The sequence below is a fragment of the Eriocheir sinensis genome, chromosome 51, assembly GCF_024679095.1.
Source record: "Eriocheir sinensis breed Jianghai 21 chromosome 51, ASM2467909v1, whole genome shotgun sequence".
NCBI lineage: Eukaryota > Metazoa > Arthropoda > Malacostraca > Decapoda > Varunidae > Eriocheir > Eriocheir sinensis.
Window position 1 is genome coordinate 9,814,136 of NC_066559.1, and position 16,802 is coordinate 9,830,937.

The window sequence follows — 16,802 nt, forward strand, 5'->3', positions numbered from 1 at the left end:
TCTTCTCATTGGCTGGGCAGAAAGAATACCATTAGAGAGGTGGTCTGCATAATGGCTGTTGTCTTTTTCCTTGATATTGAACTCGTTACGTTAGCTGTATGTGAGTGTTATACATTGTTATCCTTATCATCCCTACTTCCACTTTTTCCTTTACAAGTATCTATCTATTGTCTCTTCCTACTTCCCCCACCTCCTTCCTTCCTCTTCTTCCTTTACCCTCAGTTTACCAAAGACAGAGAAATACAGAGATAAGGAGGCAAGGTTATTGTCGCCACGGAGTCTGCAAGAGCGAGAGAGATAGTGTGTGTGTGTGTGTGTGTGTGTGTGTGTGTGTGTGTGTGTGTGTAAGGGAGTGGGAGGCGGTGTGTGTGAGTGTGTCTGTTGGGGGGCTGGTCATCGCGGGGGCTTCCCTCTATGTCACGGTGCATGCGTCACTCACTGTTCAGACGCCCTTGTCCCCTCTACAGCCCCTCCCTCTCCCTCCCTCCCTCGCTGGTCTCTTACGTATATAACCATCGCTACCTTCCTCCTTCAGGCAGTGCCCATTCGTCTGCTGTAGGATGAAGGTGAGAACGAGAGGAGAGATATAGGCTGTGTGTGTGTGTGTGTGTGTGTGTGTGTGTGTGTCAGCTCCATTACTCATACTAATTATATTCTTATAATAAATAGCCTACATACTAAACACATATCACACTACACACATGCTAAATACATTCTCATACTAAATAGCCTATACATACTAAACGCATTCTCACACTACATTGTACATTCACATACTAAATACGTACTAAACACATTCTAACTAGCCTACATACTAAACACATTATCACACTACACACATGCTAAATACATTCTTATACTAAATACCCTACAATCTAAACACATTCTCACACTATACTCACACACTAAATACTCCATTCTTATACAAAATACATACTCAATACATTCTTACACTAAATACATACTAAATACAGTTATCATTTCCTCCACGACACTTTGGGACATGGGTATTGTAGGACGCACGTTTCTTTCTTGTATTACTGCAACTCCCATTATGTACCTATTGCCTGGGGGTCGGGAAGGCATGTTCCTCCCTTATTTGTTTCGTATAGGTACTTTTGCAACAATCAACCATCAATCAATCAGTCTAAATACATTCTCACACCACATACATACTAATCACATTATTATACTTAACATCACCGAGGCCTTGCACGAGAAGAACTTAAGAAGGTGATTATCTGAGAACATTTTTTTCTCCTTATGAGGACTAAAGTTTGATATGAGCGTCAGGTAATGGACAAACTATGAAACTATGGGTGGTGGTATGATTCATGGTTGCAAAGTAACTGATCACACTTCGTTAGGGTAAAGAGATAAATAAAAGTAAAGACGGACTCAAGGGACTGAAAGGCTAGTGCTTCGGAAATGAATTCCGAGGCGACGCGTAGCTTTAGCTAATGTTACTTTATAGATAGATAGGACTTGTTTGTTGATCATCTTTCTCTTTCCGTTTGCATGCAGTTTAATATTCGTTCTTCCGGGCAAAACATTAGATGGTCATTATGTTGACAGAGACAGAGACACCCTCGCCACTCTATCCTCAGTCTCAGAACAGTTCACATCCTTGCCACTCTCTCTATCCAGGTCTCAGTACAGTTCACACCATCGCCACATCTCTTGTTGTTGTTGTTGTTGTTGTTGTTGTTGTTGTTGTTGTTGTTGTTGTTGTTGTTGAAGGACTGTGACGACCTTGGGTTATGGTTGTGTTTGCTCACGGTGTTTTCATTGTACTTTTTTCCCCTTCACAGGCACATGGCGGCATCAGACAATAATAAATCACTAATCACTCATTGCAGGTCTCCGGTGTTGTGGCCCTGCAGGTGTTGGTGTCCGTGGCCAGACTCGTCTCGGGCCACTCCATCGAGTTTGGCCGTTGCAGGAGTGTTGCCGCCGACCCTCACTTCCACCCGGACGAGGTAAAAAATATGAAAAGCAAGCAAGTGTTTTATAGTGGCGCCATCTTGCTTGGCTCATGCAGCCAGACTCCCAGAGCTCATCTTTGATGCTCTTTAGAGGGTTTATCTAGATTCCAGGTTGATAGATGGTCTCCAAGACAGTATGTGAGTACTCTTAGGCCACTCGGCGATGACTGAACATTGTCAGCTTGTATAGCGGCGGGCGATTTTGAACTCGGGTTCTCAGGACGCTATGCCCGCACACTGACCTCTCACCCACCGCCTCCCCATTTGAAGGCAAAAAAAGCAGCTGACGGGACTATAATAAGTTATGGAGACGTTCAAGAAAAAAAAGTTAAATTACACACCAATTATTCAGAATAGCTTTCGCCCTTCCCTGCATCTGACGGGGCTGTGGTGCGTGATCGAGGTACTGAGGAAAATAAACAAGAGTACTTGCAACGCCCATGAGTCAGTCAGCTAAGAAAAGCCCTCAAATTAGCCTTCCCTGCAGGTGACGGGGCTGTGGTGCGTGATCGGGATATTGAGGAAAATAAACATGATTACAACGCCCATGAGTCAGTCAGATAAGAATAGCTCTCAAATTCTCCCCCTTCCCTGCAGCTGACGAGGCTGTGGCACGTGATCGAGATGTTGAAGAAAATATTATAACACTCATTAATCAGTCATCCAAAAATAACTCCCAAGCTCTCCCCCTTCCCTGCAGCTGACGGGGCTGTGGTACGTGATCGAAATGTTCCGGACGGGCAGCCACTGCATGACGCTCACGTTCGCGCGCACGGCCGAGGGCTTCACGGGGACGGAGGTGCGGGAGCTGGCGGCGGTCAGGGCGATCGGCCTCGACCACACCGTCTCCAACACCGGCGTCTTCACCATCAGGAGCATGGACTACCCCGCCGTCATGAAAGTGCGCTGGCCCTCAGGTGTGTGCGTTCGAGTGTTCGTACCTAAAGGTGGTATTCTTAGACAGTTCCGACTCTCACATCAATTATTTCCAAAGGCCAAAGATGAGATCAGTCGAATTCTAATGAGTGTTTTTGTAGGTTCATGGTACAGAATAAGTGTCAAACTACCACCAGGGTCATAAAAATACCCTTGGAAATACCCACATATCCTAGGAAAGCCTTGTCAAATATGTGTACTTGAACGCAGAAATGTTTAAGAATACGGCCATTATTATAACTGTCAGAACCGTGGATAGACTCTGTTAATTGCTCACCTGTGTTTTTTTTTATATTTATAGTTGTATAGTTTTTTGCAGAATTCAGTCAAGCTCGTAGAGTCTTCGATCCGATTCAAGCGTCTTTCCCTTCTGCCAATATATAGGTATTCATGAGGTTTTGGCGCATGATATCGTTTTGGAGAGCAATTAATTTTCATACGATTTCTTCATTGCGAGTGTTCTATCCGATTCGAGTGTCTGTGTCCTTTCTGTCAGTGTTCATCGACAAGCCGGCGGAGGTGACGGTAGTGGACACGGACGGGGACAACTTCGCGGTGCTTTACGAGTGCCAGACGCTGTGGGTGTTTCGGCGAACCTCCGCGGTCATCCTCAGCCGGACACCCACCCTGCCCGACGACCTGCTGGCGAGGGTGAGAAGGAACTGGGACTGGGGATAGAGTGGGGAAGGTGTGAATTGTTCTGAGACTGGGGATAGAGTGGGGAAGGTGTGAACTGTTCTGAGACTGGGGAGAGAGAGATTGGCGAGGGTGTGAACTGTTCTGAGACTGGGGATAGAGAGAGTAGGGAAGGTGTGAATTGTACTGATACTGGGGGGAGAGAGAGAGAGAGAGAGAGAGAGAGAGAGAGAGAGAGAGAGAGAGAGAGAGAGAGAGAGAGAGAGAGAGAGAGAGAGAGAGAGAGAGAGAGAGAGAGAGAGAGAGAGTGGCGATGGTGTGAACTGTTTTGAGACTGGGGAGAGAGAGATTGGCAAGGGTGTGAACTGTTCTGAGACTGTGGAGTGAAAGTGGCAAGGGTGTGAACTGTACTGAGACTGTGGATAGAGTGGCGATGGTGTGAACTGTACCGCATGAGACTGGGGATAGAGAGATTGGCGAGGGTGTGAACTGTTCTGAGACTGGGGAGAGATCCATGGTATACCTTTATCATTAAGTACTCAAATTATGTCTATCTAAAGTCAAGTTTCAAGTAATCTAACAATAATCGCATGCAGTTTTAAGCGTCTATCATGATGTCTGTCCCTCTTCCAGATAAAAGAAGACCTCGTCAAAATGAACATTAAAGTTCAGAAGTTCGACAAGATCAAACACGACGAGCACTGCAAGACGCTGGGAAAGGCCGACCTCAACCTCGACCTCAACCTCCTCCTCAGACACGTGAAGGAGCGGTGGGCGCGGAGGGGCGGGAGCGGGAGGGGGAGCGGGCCCGTGGCTTCACCGCTGGTATCCCCAAAGCGACCACCGTCCAGCCCCAGACGACCTTCCAAACGAAACTAATGTGAAGGATTTGAGCGTCGCTACTACGCCTTGTCGCCGAGACCTCCCAAATAACGTTAAAAGAAATTAGGAGGATATGCTCGATCTCAGGGACCTTACAACTAACGTGAAATATTAGATGCACTCGATCTCAGAGTTCTTCAGACGATTGCTGTTGAGATTTTCATTTCGTAGCCGTGAAAGAAGACTTATATACCCTACTCGATCTCAGAGTTCTTTAGACGATTGCTGTTGAGATTTTAATTTCGTAGCCGTGAAAAAAGACTTATATACCCTACTCGATCTCAGAGTTCTTTAGACGATTGCTATTGAGATTTTCCTTTTGTAGCCGTGAAAGAAGACTTATATGCCCCTAGACTCAATCTCGGGGTTCCTCAAACGATTGTCTCTGGGACCTTCCTTCTGTGGGCGTGAAAGAAGACATACCTACTCGATCTCGGGGTTCTGCAAAGGATTGTTGGCGAGACCTTCCAACTAACGTGAAGGAAAACATGTACTCGATCTCAGGGTTCTGCAAACGATAGTCTTCGAAACCTTCCAACTAACGTCGAAGGAAAGATAATTATATTCGATCTCTGGGTTTTTTATTTCTTTTTACTTGGGGTGGACTACGAGCATGTTTCATTTTATTTTATTACCAACGCGCTCCATTTAGAAGGCTCATCTTATTATACCATAAAGATTTGTTTGCCTCCCGTCGTCTGGTAACTTGTCATCTCTCTGGGAAGAAGTGGCGGCGGTTCACAGCAATATTATATACGCGACCTGTCTACTTTATTCTATCACTACTCTGTCCTCTTTCACTGCTCTCTTCACGTACAACTTCGAGAAAAATGTCATATCTAATTGTCATAAAAATATACATATCGCTGGCCGTTTGCCCCGAGGTGCAGTGGTTAACGTGCCTAGCTACGAATTCGCGAACCAGGGCAGTCGGCGTGAAGGTCAGCCCGAAATTGACTTTACTGAGCTATCCATAAGCAAGCCACTACCCCATTCCAATCAGGCTGCATGGGCTCACTGGCTTGGGAAAGGTTTTTATTTATTTATTTATTTATTTATTTATTTTTTTTTTTTTTGGCTGAACTGCTGTGTGGGATATTTTTTTTTTTTTTTTTTTTTTTTAATGTTAAACGCGATGCAATGTATGTCTCCACCATTCGCGCCTTTGCAGTCTACCTCACCCCTATATATACATGCTCCCTGTTAGTGAGTTTTTTTAAGCAAACGAAGACAAAAAATCCCGCTCTTATTACTCAGTTAGTCAGTCACCATTATGCCGTTCAAATACCTAGTGCAAGAGTTAATCGGTATGTTCATTCTTTCATCCCTTCTTTTAGTAAACACTGGAACAGCCTTCTTTCACCTGTATTTCCCGGCGTAAGCGCGGTGGGGAAAGTTTTTTTTCTTTCTTTAATATAACGGAACACAAATAATGTATCTCTCCATCACTCACACCTTTCCAGTCTAGCTCACTTCTGTATAATATTATGCTCCCCGTTAGTTTGTTAGTCACCCCTATGCCGGTCAAATACCTAAAGCAAGAGTTAGCCGGTATGTTCATTCTTTCATCCCTTCCTCCAGTAACCTCCGGAACGACCTTCTTTCGTCTGTGTTTCCTGCTTCCTACGACCGGGTGCTTTCAAGAGGAAGTATCAAGATGCCTTTCCAACCGAATCTGACTGATATATTGCTTCTCTTCCTGTCCTCTGTCCTTCATATGTTTTATTTTATTTTTGTCTCGGAGCGGCCTAGTTTGTTGTAATAATGATGATGATAGTAACAATAATAATAATAATAATAATAATAATAATAATAATAATAATAATAATAATAATAATAATAATAATAATAATAATAATGTTTCGAAATAACTTCGTGTGATAGACCTAAAGCTAAATAAAGTAAGCTTATTTGATAGACCTATATGTTAAATAATAAACTAAGCTTAAATAATGATAGAGAAATACAAGCTGAACAATAAAGTAAGCTCTTTGATACACCTACGTACAAGCTTAATATTAATGTAAGCTTATCAGATACACCTGCAAGCTAAATATTAAGGAACCAAGCTTATTTTTACGACAATGGAGGCGGAACACAGGCTGAACTAGACCATTCTTCGCAAGTTTCCTTAAAAATCACTTCAACTGTTAACTGTAAATTTCAAGCTGTTATAAAAAAATAAATAAATAGTCAAGACAAATTTATGTATTACTAATTTACGATCAGATAATTTGAGTTTGTTAGTGTTGAGAGAGAGAGAGAGAGAGAGAGAGAGAGAGAGAGAGAGAGAGAGAGAGAGAGAGAGACACAACAAAGTATTTCCTCCTTCCTGTGTTGAAATCGGAATATGCAAACCATGAACACTTAGACAGTAGCCCATCATAATAAATCTCCCTGCAATATGTAAGGAGTCTATGTTTGTGGATGAGTTACTGTAGCTATAGCAAGATGGCGAAATATCATCCCCAGCGCAGGCTCTAGGTTCCACTCTCATCCAGCGTTACCATTTTATCGTACTCAAAACATCGCAGTCATCAGTTCCAGGGCCCAAAACTTTCGTAGCCACACAGATAACGCGATTCTAGGTGAAGTTATCGTTAAAAGCGTTACTTGTTGGTGTTTGTTTCCTATAACTGTGAGTCAAAAACCGAAAAATACAATGTGCTGAGTGGCTGAGTACGATAATTTGGTAACGCTGCTCTCATCCTTCAATGATATACAACCTCCATTCCTTTCCTTTGTCCTGTTCATCTCCATTACACACTTGCACAATATCTTCCAGTAATCCTTCAACCTGTGCGTGACCCGATTTTCCTTTCTGAACCTAAATTTATCCAACTTACACCCGTGGCTGAATGTCCTTGCGTGTCTTCCATAAGAATGCTTCGATTTTTTTCTTATCTTCCTAATTCCTTTCCTCAATCACCTTTCTCTCCCCTCCCTACCACCGCAGCCTCCCTCTTCTTCCCTCTTTCTTTCTTTACTTCTGCCTTCTTATCCTTCCTCCTGTTCCCTCGCCCTTCTATCCAATTGACGTGTTTTTTAATCTTTTTTTCTTATCTTCCTAATTCCTTTCCTCAGTCACCTTTCTCTCCCCTCCCTACCACTGCAGCGTCCCTCTTCTTCCTTCTTTCTTTCCTTATCATCCTTCTTCCTCCTGTTCCCTCGCCCTTCTATCCAATTGACGTGTTTTTTAATCTTTTTTTCTTATCTTCCTAATTCCTTTCCTCAGTCACCTTTCTCTCCCCTCCCTACCACCGCAGCGCCGCTGCTTCCCTCTTTCTTTCTTTACTTCTGCCGTCTTATCCTTCCTCCTGTTCCCTCGCCCTTCTATCCAATTGACGTGTTTTTTAATCTTTTTTTCTTATCTTCCTAATTCCTTTCCTCAATCACCTTTCTCTCCCCTCCCTACCACCGCAGCCTCCCTCTTTCTTTCTTTACTTCTGCCTTCTTATCCTTCCTCCTGTTCCCTCGCCCTTCTATCCAATTGACGTGTTTTTTAATCTTTTTTTCTTATCTTCCTAATTCCTTTCCTCAGTCACCTTTCTCTCCCCTCCCTACCACTGCAGCGTCCCTCTTCTTCCTTCTTTCTTTCCTTATCATCCTTCTTCCTCCTGTTCCCTCGCCCTTCTATCCAATTGACGTGTTTTTTAATCTTTTTTTCTTATCTTCCTAATTCCTTTCCTCAGTCACCTTTCTCTCCCCTCCCTACCACCGCAGCCTCCCTCTTCTTCCCTCTTTCTTTCTTTACTTCTGCCTTCTTATCCTTCCTCCTGTTCCCTCGCCCTTCTATCCAATTGACGTGTTTTTTTTAATCTTTTTTTCTTATCTTCCTAATTCCTTTCCCCTTCCTACCACCGCAGCGTCCCTCTTCTTCCTCCTTTCTTTCCTTATCATCCTTCTTCCTCTCTTCCCTTGCCCTTCTATCCCCTTCGTTCCACCTCACCAACACTCCTCCGAGGCCCGCTGATTCGTAGTTCGGGACGCTAACCACTGCACTGCTGAGACGGTCCGGGCTTTCACTCTTACCACGCACTAACAAAGTTCTCGGCTATCGCGATGCGCGTAGTAGTAAGATCGCTTATACCTTGTGGGCGGAGTAAGCGTACGGGATCCCTTGTACAGCCTTGCCACGTGTCTTCCAGCCCGCGAAGTAGAAATGTTCTAATTTAAGTAAAACCATGGTATATAGTATGGTTTTCTCTAGTTCAAGAAGAGACCGAAAGTGCATGGAAAAAGTTGGAAGTTTCAATTTCCGCATCGCTGCAAGGCTTGTCAAGTCACGGTGATCAAGAGCACAAAAGGTGTGTGTGTGTGTGTGTGTGTGTGTGTGTGTGTGTGTGTGTGTTGTCCTTTAATGATCGTGCTTGACTTTTTTGTCCTTGAATGATTGTGCGTGTGTCCTTTTGTGTGTGTGTGGGGTGGGGTTTGGGGGGGTGAGCGCGTTTACAAAAGGCGGTAGTCAGGATCAAGACGCATATTATTGACCTAGGAAGGCAGAGGTGAGCTACGTGTGTGTGTGTGTGTGCGTATGTGTGTGTGTGTGTGTCTGTGTGTGTGTCTGTGTGTGTGTGTGTGTGTGTGTGTGTGTGTGTGTGTGTGTGTGTGTGTGTGTGTGTGTGTGTGTGTGTGTCTGTGTGTGTGTGTGTGTGTGTGTGTGTGTGTGTGTGTGTGTGTGTGTGTATCTGTGTGTGTGTGTGTGTGTGTGTGTGTGTGTGTGTGTGTGTGTGTGTGTGTGTGTGTGTGTGTGTGTGTGTGTGTGTGTGTGTGTGTGTGTGTGTGTGTGTGTTGTCCTTTAATGATCGTGCTTGTCTTTTTTGTCCTTGAATGATTGTGCGTGTGTCCTTTTGTGTGTGTGTGGGGTGGGGGGGGGGTGAGCGCGTTTATAAAAGGCGGTAGTCAGGATCAAGACGCATATTGTTGACCGAAGAAGACAGAGGTGAGCTACGTGTGTGTGTGTGTGTGTGTGTGTGTGTGTGTGTGTGTGTGCATTTACCTATTTGAAGTATTCAGGGCCTCAACTCAAGCTCGGACAGTCCTGTCTCCCTTCTATACTTGTCCAGCTTTTCCTTCATTTTATGGACACTGCCCGCCTCAACAATGTCTTTGCTAAGTCCATTCCATGTATCCACACTCCTGTATGGAAAACTGAACTTCTTTTTGTCTTTCAAACAAGTCCCCTTGCGCAATTTCTTGCTGTGTCCTCTTAGTTGCTTCCTCCCTTCCATCTCGATTAACCCCCCAGCTGATTTGGCTCGCTTCGCTCGCCACTGTCCCCTTTTCAAGTCGCTACAAAGGTTCCCATTTAGCGGAAAAGACCCGCCCCCTTTTTACAGCAGGGTACGCCTCTGCACCCCCCCTCCCCCTCATTACACACACCTCTCTGTGGCTCAGTGGTTAAAAGCTTTGCGCTGCCAGGTTTTGCGGCCTGGCAGGCTTAAGTTTGAGCCCCGCTCAGGCCGGAATTTTTCCTCTGACAAGGATCAGTTAAAGTTACTGTTCCCCCTTGAGAAGGACCAGAGGTGTGTGGTGTGTGAAGGTCCCGCCAGTACCTAGAGATCGAATAATGAGCCTTGCTCTCGTCGGGAGGCTTGTTGACTGGTGATGACTGAGGCTGGTGATGAGTCCAGCTCGTGATCAGGCCGTGGGTGAATTACAAACACACACACACACACACACACACACACACACGCAGACCTGTCACAATAGCCTAATGCTTCAGGCTCGACGTTACCGGTGACCCCATATGCCACACAGGTACGAATCTCCCCAGTGACCGCCAGGGGTTATGCAAATGTGCGAGGGGAAGGAGGGAAGAAGAGATAAGAAGGTGAATTGAGAGGGATGAATAGAAATGAAAAAAAAAGACAAAAAAAGGGGAAGTGAGATGAAGAAATGTAAAGGAGGAGAACGAAAGAAGAAGAGGAGGAGGAATATAAGATGAGAGAAGTGATGAAAACAACTGGAATAAAAGAGAAGAAAATAGGTACATATGAAAAGGAGAGGAGCAAGAAAGGGACAAAGGAAAGGAGATGGGAAAAGAAGAAGAGGAAGAGGAGGAGGAGGAAAATAAAAATAAAAAGAAGGGAAAAAGGAGGAGAGGGAGGAGGAGAAGGAGGAGGGGAAAAAAAAGGGGGAAAAAGGAGGAGGAGGAGGAGGACGAGAAAAAGCAAATGGTAAACTAGGAACATAAGAGGAAAAATAATGATGAGAAAAAAAAAGTGGAGGACAAAAAATAAGTGCGTGTGTGTGTGTGTGCCCACGCTAAGCAGGTACCTTTAATTAACAATAGGCTTCAATACGTACTTACATGTGCTGGAACAGACTCTCGAATACTTGTTAGGGTGACTCACTGGCGGTTATAATACGTTATTGTGATCGTGTTGTGAACGAAGCCTCTGTACCGTGGGCGTGACAACCCTCCACCGTGAACCTGCCCGCTCTTCCCTGTCGCCTTGGTGAATGTTCTTGGTGAGACCGGGCGAAGCGTTACAGTGAACACTGAACAGGTCTTGGTGATTCGCTTTGGTGCACTTTGAATCATTCCACGTGGTTACACATGGGGGTCCTCTCTCTCTCTCTCTCTCTCTCTCTCTCTCTCTCTCTCTCTCTCTCTCTCTCTCGTATTCTTTTTCTTCCTCATTTTTGCTCTCCTTCATTTCTTTACTTCTTTCACTTCTTTCCTTTTCATCTCTTCTTTGTTTCATTGTCTCTCTCTCTCTCTCTCTCTCTCTCCTACAGTAAAGGAGGGAGCCCAAGGGAAAAGTCAGAATGATTGAATCCTGATTCTGATGACAGATACCGATTGCTTTATTGAGTCCGATTCTGAAAAAATAAATAAATAAATAAATAAATAAATAAATCTGTGAGCATGCCGCTCTGCAAATGTCTTCGATAGTACCGCAGGATTTCTTAGTGCGGTCCGCGGTAGTGCGGTATTTTCAGAAAGTTTGCGGTAGTGCGGTAGGCTACATTTTTTGTGATACGGTACTACCGCATTAAGTACCGCACTTGCCCACCTCTGGTCCGATTGAGATGTACTGTGATGCACTAGACAGAGTAGACTATTTACTGAAATGAGAGAGAGGTTTGCAAGCAGGGATACACATATCTTGACATCCCTGGCAGATGTAGTGCTAGGCAAAGGAGCAGAGGACAGTCTGAAGATAGTATCAGATTTCTACAATGTGGATCAAGACATCCTGATGGCTGAAACTGTCATTTTTCACAATCTTGAAGTTGAAGGTGTGGAGTTGAAAACTGTAAATCAAGTGGTAAACTATCTTCACTCAAATTCTCTGTGTGAAACTTTGCCACACTTCACCGAGGTGGCCAAAACCCTTGCAGCCATATTTGCAACGTCCTGTCAAGCATTCTCATGCTTGAGAAGACTCAAAACCTGCCTTAGGTCTACCATGGACCAGGATAGACTCTCAGCATTAGGGCTTCTCTGCATTGAAAGAGGTCATGCCAACTGAGTGGATATGAACACTGTAGTGGATCCATTTGGCAGACGAAAGGGAAGGGACAAAATGTTCTTTAAATTTAATGCCATGTATGCATGCTATTACATGTACCAGTGTTACACAGATTTTCATCTGTATTTGTATAGCTTATCCAGTATGTATATGTTGATATTGTGTTCCTTTATAAGTTGTGTAACATTTTAAAACTTGAGTAATTGGACACGAATTTTATTGTACTTGAGTTTTTTAAGACATAAAACAATGTAGGTATATATGATTCCAATACTCTGAATAGTGTATAGAATAGCCTACATGGTCTGGGTGTTTCTGAAATTCGGGCAAATTGGGTGTTGCCCCCCATATAAACCCTGCCTCCTACGCCTATGGTTGTCCGTTAGGTTTGGTTAGAATCGATCGGTTTGGCGCTGATACAAAAAAAAAAAAAAAATAGATGTAGAAAAGAAAAGAAAGATAAATGTAAGCAGGCTATTCATGCGTTTAATTTTAGTGTTTCGATTGAAGGACTAATAATTTTTTTTACTCTCTCTCTCTCTTCGTTTATCTTTGCATTGTTTTCCTTCCTCATTCATTCCTTTCCCTCTCTTTCCATCCTTTTTTTTCCCCCTTGATTTCTGCCCCCACTCCCCCCCACCCCCCTCTCTCTCTCTCTCTCTTTCTCTCTCTCCTTTCATTTTTTTTGCATTCTCTTTAATCAAACTAACTTTCCCTTTTTTTGGCTTTCTAACTTAATTCTTCCTTCCTTCCTCCCCCCCCCCCCCTCTCTCTCTCTCTCTCTCTCTCCTTTTTTTTTTTTGCATTCACTTTAATCAAACTAACTTTCCTTTTTTCTGGCTTTCTAATTTAACTCTTCCTTCCTTCCTCCCCCCCTCTCTCTCTCTCTCTCTCTCTCTCAGCCATGTCAGTCTTTGTCGCCACCTCCACCCTCCTCTTCCTCTTGGCCCTTCCGCTCACCCGCTCGTACCCCAACTACGTGCCAGCGGAGGCGTGTGAGAGGATGACGCCCGGCCACCACCCCTTCAAGCCGCAAACCAAATGCTCGCCTTTCGAAGTGATCGTGAGCCAAGAGAGTATCGTGGCCGGATCATCAGTGACAGGTATACTATATAGGGTGTGGTATGTATATGGTGTTGTAAGTCCCTGTTTCTGTCTGTGAGTCTGTTTGTTTGTTTGTGTCTGTGTGTTTGAGGTTGTCTGTGTTCTCTCTCTCTCTCTCTCTCTCTCTCTCTCTCTCACACACACACACACAGGTTAAAATTGACACTTGAATGAATAAATATATAAATAAATAAGAAAGGAAGACAATATCAGAATCTATTAAAAGATACCAGAACCCCCCCCAAAAATAAGTAATTAATAAATCAATATACGTAAAGTTGAAGGAAATGTTAAAATTCTGACTAATCAAATACGGAAGACCGAGGTTAGTTGTCACTGTCAATTGCCTTAATTAAGGGTTTTGGTTGCGCGGTTTGGCTGTCCGCTCGCTTCATATCACATTGCAACCTCATTGATGATATCCAGTTGATTCCACAGCGTTGGAGCGCATCATTGCTAGAGGCAATACGAAAAGTTGAAATGACCTGCAAATTTTTGTTTCTGACAACCTCTAATTTTTCTTGTAGGTGAGTGATCAATTGTCTGTTGAATCGAATCTGTCATTCATTAGTTTCCTTTCCCTCAACCAAAAAAGCAGGAAAGATCAGAGGTACTTCTCATAATCTGTATCTCATCCACTAATCTGTCATTCAATATTTCACTCCCATTCAACACAGCATTCAGGCATCTGGGGGTGGTACTGTAAAGCCATACTCACCTCCCTCAAAGACTCCTCCAACTGTTCGTTGCAGTTAACATCACAGGCCGGCAATACCACGAGGGATTCATGGTGCAAGCCAAGGACGTGGACAGTGGGGCAGTGATCGGGTTCTGGGATGTGGGAAAGAACAACACCCTTGCCAAACCCATGACCTGCTGGAGCCAGGTATGCATGTGTCTGAAGTAGTCATGTATCAGATGTACACATCCGCATTATTTGTCACATCCGCAACTCTGATAAATGAAACATCTGCATCAGCATCCGCATTTGTGATGAAGTAAACATCAACAGCATCCGCTGTAGTCATGTATCAGATGTACACATCCGCATTATTTGTCACATCCGCAACTCTGATAAATGAAACATCTGCATCAGCATCCGCATTTGTGATGAAGTAAACATCAGCATCCGCATCCGGATCTGCACCACACACACACACTGGATGTGGTGGATATATTTTATACATTATAGTCACAGACTCAGAATGCAGAGTACAGAGCTTGCAAAGTTGAAGAAAATAAATTAATGCATGTATACTTACGGTAATTATCTACTAAAATTACACCTTGTATTCATTTTCTTTCAAATTTACGCAACCTAATGTGTTAAGTGTTTATGGAGGGGCAGAAGGAAGTTTAATAAGTTTCTCTTTCCACTGCGACATCCATCTGGGGCTCCCTAGGGGGCCTCATGGAATGGCCTGACCGTGCGGCGAATTTTTTTTATCATGATTGATTGATAGTTTATTGTTGCAGGTAAACAACAAGGGAGAAGGGAGGAACATGCTATCCCAACCCCCAGGCAGGGCATGTTATCGATTTCACCCACGAGTATCTTTTTTTCCTGGTATTATTATATATTGTTGGTTTTGGAAGAGATTATTCTGCCTTATGAAAGAAAAAAATGATCAAGAAATGCAAACAAATAGCGAAGTTTACCGACTCTGAAAAAACAAATTAAAGGTACAACTCGCGCTCACAAACTGCCTGCTGAGAGGCAACTATTATGTATATGCCAACTAAGCCACGGGCAATTATCACTTCAAATCCAACGGCACGAGTTGACAATTAGTTTATTTTATAGGTCTAGCTTGGATCTATGATGCGAAAAACTTTGACACGATTCTTAGATACTTTATTTTTGGCAAATTTTTTTAAAGTTAGTGACAAGATTCGAGTCAAAAGCTGATGTAGACAATTCCGTTTTGACGCGAATAGCATCGCGGTGCATGAAAGGGTTAAGTTTATGTGCATGTTTATTATTAAGGCAAAAAAGCTGAGTTCCTCTTTAATTAATGCAACTTCTTAAAACTTATTATCTTCTCATTATAAAGTACAATTTACAGCACTCTACATAACACCACACAGTAATATTACCTTGTGTAAAGTATACGGGGAGGCAGTGGCCGAGCGGTCAGTGTGCGGCGTGGAGAGCCCCCAGAGGACCTAGGTTCGAGTCCCCACCGATGCACGCTGACAATTTTCAACCATCACAGAGTGGTGGAAGATTACCCACATGCTGCCCAGATCTTCAGTCAACCCTAATTTCAGTGACTTTGTTCAAGAAGAACACCGGGAGACAGCATGGGCCAAGCAAGAGTCATACATCATGGAAACCACTATAAATAAAATTCGCCTGTGCCACTAATGGTCTGGGGGCACCCAAGAGACCCCTTGAGAAAGCCTACCGGTGCTATAGGCACCACCTAAAAATAATATATATATATATATATATATATATATATATATATATATATATATATATATATATATATATTGCATGCCTAGAATTTTGTGTGACAATCACTGAACAGTTCCTAGACTCTTCCCAAGTCATCTATAAATTATCATCATCTCATTATATACTAAAGCTTGTAAAACCCACAAGGCACCACATAATAATACGAAAGTGCTATACTGCTACATCATCTGAGTCCATCAAAATGAATAGATAGTGAACAGATGCATAAATAAGCCTGTATACTTTTATAAAGGAAGCAAGGCCGAAGCAATCAACCATTTTACCTGTAACTTTTACTCCTTGTTTCTCTGTCAAGAGGATGGAAATATAATGACAGTATAGGTTCGTAGAATTACTTTAACATGTTATCAAGTAATCCCACCCACTATATTCTTGCTTATATTATCTACCAAGCATCACAATAATATGAAAGCGATATACTACTGCATCATCCGAGTATATCAAAACGCTTCCCCCCTCTCCAGGACGACACGGTGACGCACACAAATGAAGACCACAAAAACAAAGTCTCCGTGTTATGGAACGCCCCCGCAGACTACAACGGCACGGCTGTCTTCAAGTAAGTGTTTGTTTGAGCCACTGACTAGAATGTGGTGATTATTCATTTCTACCTGTACCCATATAAATAATGCGAATATGTTTTAGTCTCCTTAGAACAGAGAACCAACTGAGTGCACATCCTTGTGTGTCACCAACTAGAACACAGTCATTTTTTTATTTGTCCCCATATAAAAAATGCCATTTCAGTTTCCTTTGAACTACTTTAATCCGTCTCTAAGTAATCTTGCCCATTGCTGAGAGCATTACCTTCTTTTCCCTCCCTTAGAGCGACGGTGGTGAAACGCTTCAACCTGTTCTGGGTGGGCATCACCTCTGACCCCCTCACCGTCACCTACGGGTAGCCCCCATCACGCTGCAAGTCTGAGAGTCCGGCTGTGTCTGACTTACTGTTGGTACACTTTTTATTGGGTTACAGTAAAGATGAAGGATAATATTCTCTCTCTCTCTGATAAAGGGTAAGCTAGTAATTTTCCTCCACCACATAGAGCAGCGTCACCATTTCTTGTCGACCTTACTGATTATGATGTGGACACTGGATTTTTATGGACTCTTGCTTCACATTACACTGTTTGTTGCAAGTTGTGTATCCTTTAATTCCAACCTCCTCTTGTATTATTTTATCTTGTGGGAACTTTAATTCAGTTGCCATCAGTTTTGTGTCTTGATGCTGCAGTACAGTAACTTCATTTAACAGCAAATCTAACCTGTATGGTAGCAAATGCTGCTCCCTTGACT

General features: G+C 43.4%; 2 protein-coding genes across 2 annotated transcripts; both read left to right on the top strand.

Moving 5' to 3' along the window:
• The first annotated feature begins 410 nt into the window (after positions 1–410).
• LOC126982670 (apolipoprotein D-like) lies at positions 411–6,572 on the top strand. Its single transcript, XM_050834935.1, has 5 exons — positions 411–566; positions 1,860–1,979; positions 2,686–2,902; positions 3,418–3,572; positions 4,191–6,572. Exons 1-5 carry the CDS (start codon positions 561–563, stop codon positions 4,434–4,436), a joined length of 744 nt encoding a protein of 247 aa, XP_050690892.1. The 5' UTR covers positions 411–560; the 3' UTR covers positions 4,437–6,572.
• A 6,252-nt stretch (positions 6,573–12,824) lies between these two features.
• Positions 12,825–16,738, top strand: LOC126982673 (putative defense protein 3). The gene is made up of 4 exons (XM_050834940.1): positions 12,825–13,023; positions 13,777–13,910; positions 15,971–16,065; positions 16,333–16,738. Exons 1-4 carry the CDS (start codon positions 12,825–12,827, stop codon positions 16,406–16,408), a joined length of 504 nt encoding a protein of 167 aa, XP_050690897.1. The 3' UTR covers positions 16,409–16,738.
• The last annotated feature ends 64 nt before the right edge of the window (positions 16,739–16,802 follow it).